This window comes from Perca flavescens, chromosome 13 (assembly GCF_004354835.1).
Source record: "Perca flavescens isolate YP-PL-M2 chromosome 13, PFLA_1.0, whole genome shotgun sequence".
NCBI lineage: Eukaryota > Metazoa > Chordata > Actinopteri > Perciformes > Percidae > Perca > Perca flavescens.
Genome location: NC_041343.1, coordinates 35,035,006 through 35,038,070, shown reverse-complemented (window position 1 = coordinate 35,038,070; position 3,065 = coordinate 35,035,006). Strand labels below are relative to the sequence as shown.

General features: G+C 43.0%; 1 protein-coding gene across 4 annotated transcripts in view; it reads right to left on the bottom strand.

Moving 5' to 3' along the window:
* The window catches only part of LOC114566989 (dachshund homolog 2), a 15,680-nt gene extending 12,818 nt beyond the window's left edge, over nucleotides 1-2,862 (bottom strand). For 3 of the 4 annotated variants that reach the window (XM_028595866.1, XM_028595867.1, XM_028595869.1), the window contains exons 1-2: nucleotides 2,285-2,862; nucleotides 1,112-1,192 (exon numbers count right to left, since the gene is read on the bottom strand). In XM_028595866.1, the coding sequence (XP_028451667.1) occupies nucleotides 1,112-1,192; nucleotides 2,285-2,814 (611 nt within the window). In that variant the 5' untranslated portion in view covers nucleotides 2,815-2,862. The remainder of the gene's footprint in view (nucleotides 1-1,111; nucleotides 1,193-2,284) is intronic. The other variant, XM_028595868.1, reaches the window with a different exon arrangement.
* Between the last annotated feature and the right edge of the window lie 203 nt (nucleotides 2,863-3,065).

Here is a 3,065-nt window from a genome sequence, read left to right as displayed (position 1 = left end):
TGTGTGTGTGTGTGTGTGTCTGTGTGTGTGTGTGTGTGTGTGTGTGTGTGTGTGTGTGTGTGTGTGTGTGTGTGTGTGTGTGTGTGTGTGTGTGTGTGTGTGTGTGTCTCTGTGTGTGTGTGTCTGTGTGTGTGTGTGTGTGTGTGTGTGTGTGTGTGTGTGTGTATGTGTGTGTGTGTGTGTGTCTGTGTGTGTGTGTGTGTGTGTGTGTGTGTGTGTGTGTGTGTGTGTGTGTGTGTGTGTGTGTGTGTGTGTGTGTGTGTGTGTGTGTGTGTGTGTGTGTGTGTGTGTGTGTGTGTGTGTGTGTGTGTGTGTGTGTGTGTGTGTGTGTGTGTTATGAACAGATATATTTTATCATATATATGAATGTTGTGATTTAATATTTTAAAGCCTCTCTGTGTTTCTGCTGCTGAAACTAGATCTGGCTACAATCTGAAGATAATATTCTAATAATACTCTAATAATAATCTAATAATACTCTAATAATAATCTAATATTAGTCTAATAATAATCTAATAATAATCTAATAATACTCTAATAATAATCTAATATTAGTCTAATAATACTCTAATATTAGTTTCTGTAGCTTGGAGGTGAGGTCATGTCTGTATTTATATATTATGGGCTAATATTTTACCTTTATGGATCAATAATTCAAAAAGATGAAGAATTCATTCGGAGCTTCATGTTGGAAATTAAAAATTTAAATTCCCAGAAGTAGAAAGAGAATCTAATTTAAAGTTTAATTACTGAACATTAAATGCTTGTTTGATTAAATGTGATAATATTAAATATTAGAAACTGGTCTTTATTTAATCAGATGAATTTAATGTGTTCTATTGTTCTCACTATGAGAAGAAATAATTAATCTATAAATATAATTATAACTAATTTACACATGAATGAAATTCATTTGTCAACATCGTCCTAAAATTAGCAACTTTAAAATGTATTTGTGGAACCTTTTGCTGTGATTTAGACATTTTATTAATCTATATGTGGAATGTGTTTTATAATGCCAGATATTAGCCATGTCCACCCCAGATATTAGCCATGTCCACCCCACCTAAACCAGACATCTGTCCCCTAAAATCAGCCGTACGGTCTTCACCTTTTATTATCTCTCTCTCTCTCCACTGCACCAAACTCCCTGATAAAAACAGCCGATTTAAGACGTCTTCCCCTGAAAACTCTGCGGACACAGTATAAAAGCCATTTTAGTTTGTAAAATGTTTCACTTTCTACTGAGCCAAACTCCCTGAGAAAAACAGCCGATTTTAACCGTGTCTCCCTCTAAGAAAGGCTCCGTACCACGGAGTATTAAAGCCACCTTGAGGTGTGGTTATAGCGCTCTCTACACCCAACCAGACTCCCTGATAAAAACAGCCGATTTAAGACGTCTTCCCGTGAAAACGCTCCATACTACAGAGAGTTAAAGCCGTGTGGAGCTCTGATCATTTCTCATTCTCCATCCGACCAAACTTCTGACTTTAAACTTCTCTCCCATGAAAAGCTCCGTCGGTACGACGGGCATTAGATCGTATTAGCCTATTCCTCATTCGCACTGAACCGAAATCCCTGAATAGCCGATTTAAAAAAAATAACTAATAATAGCTGAAAACGCGACAGAGTATTAAAGCCACCTTTAAGTTTTATTATTTATCACTGTCCACCGAACCAGACTCCCTTTAAAAAACCTAACTACATTTTAAACTAAGAAAAGCCTGAAACTGGGACATTAAAACGCTTAACGTGAAAAAGCTCAATGATCAATCATCACCAGATTTCTCATGGATATATCTCGTCATGAACACTTAAGCCTGTCAAAAAAAACTAAACCGAAATCCATCGATTATAGAAGTTATGTCACATTAACGTTTCCTTCTTCATTGGTCCCTATGGCGAGGAAAACGTGGTTTAATGTACCTAAACAACGATCAATGATTACCAAATTTATCTCTCATATTGCTCCTCGTAACCACTGAAAACTGTCAAAAAATGTAACCCAAAGTCCAATTATTATGGACGTTATGTGACAGTAAGCGTTTCTGCTTCATTAGAGCCTATTGTAAGGAAACAGCTTTTTCCTTTTCCTCGCCATAGTTAATGTGACATAACTTCTAGAATTGTTGGATTTCGGTTTAGTTTTTTTGACAGGCTTAAGTGTGCATGCCAATATATGACCATGATAAATTTGGTGATGATTGATGGTTGTTTAGATACATTAAACCACGTTACGCGTTTTAGATTGTCCCCCTGAAATGCTCCGTGTGTGAGGGCCCACCTGGCGTTGGTGCAGTCCCGGTACAGCGTCTCGAAGTCGGCCCTGGTGATGAGCTTGCACCGGTTGACTCCGGGCTGGATGGCACCGAGCCCGCGCAGCACGCGCACCTGCTCCACGGTGCAGACCACGGGGCAGATGTCCAGCCGCTTCAGCTTGGTGTACACGGTGTGCAGCCCGCCCACCAGGTGCTTCAGGAACAGCTCGAACACCTGCGGGAGGCAGATCAGGTCCACTCCGTTCACCGGGAACGACGCCACCTGCACGCCGTGAACTTCCACCATTTTACACTGCGGAGAACAAGAAGAAGAAGAAGAAGAAGAAGCGCCGCCGCCTCCGCTGCCGCTCTGCCCGTTCACATTGGCTGGGACTCTGCCGCTCTCACCGCTCAGGAAAGCTCCGGCCAGGCAGCGGGGTAGACGCGGGGAGTTGGCCGTGTTTGGGACGCTGTAGAGCGGATCGGAGTGGAAGAGAAGGTCGGTGGGAGGGCTGGAGGTCCGGGACAGAGGGGTGCTGCTGGAGGAGACCGCCATGTTAGAGCAGAAAACAGAGATTACTCTCTCTTCAGCTGGGACCGGACCGCTTCTGTCTGTCTCTCTCTCTCTCTCTCTCTCTCTCTCTCTCTCTCTCTCTCTCTCTCCTCGTGCGCTCTGTCCCACACACAGCCAATCAGAGAGCAGCCAATCACATGCAGGGAACAGCACACGGACAGGTCTCTCATTGGCTGAGACGACGGTGCAGGGGGGGGCGGGGCCTTAATATGACAGGAGAATGATTGACAGCT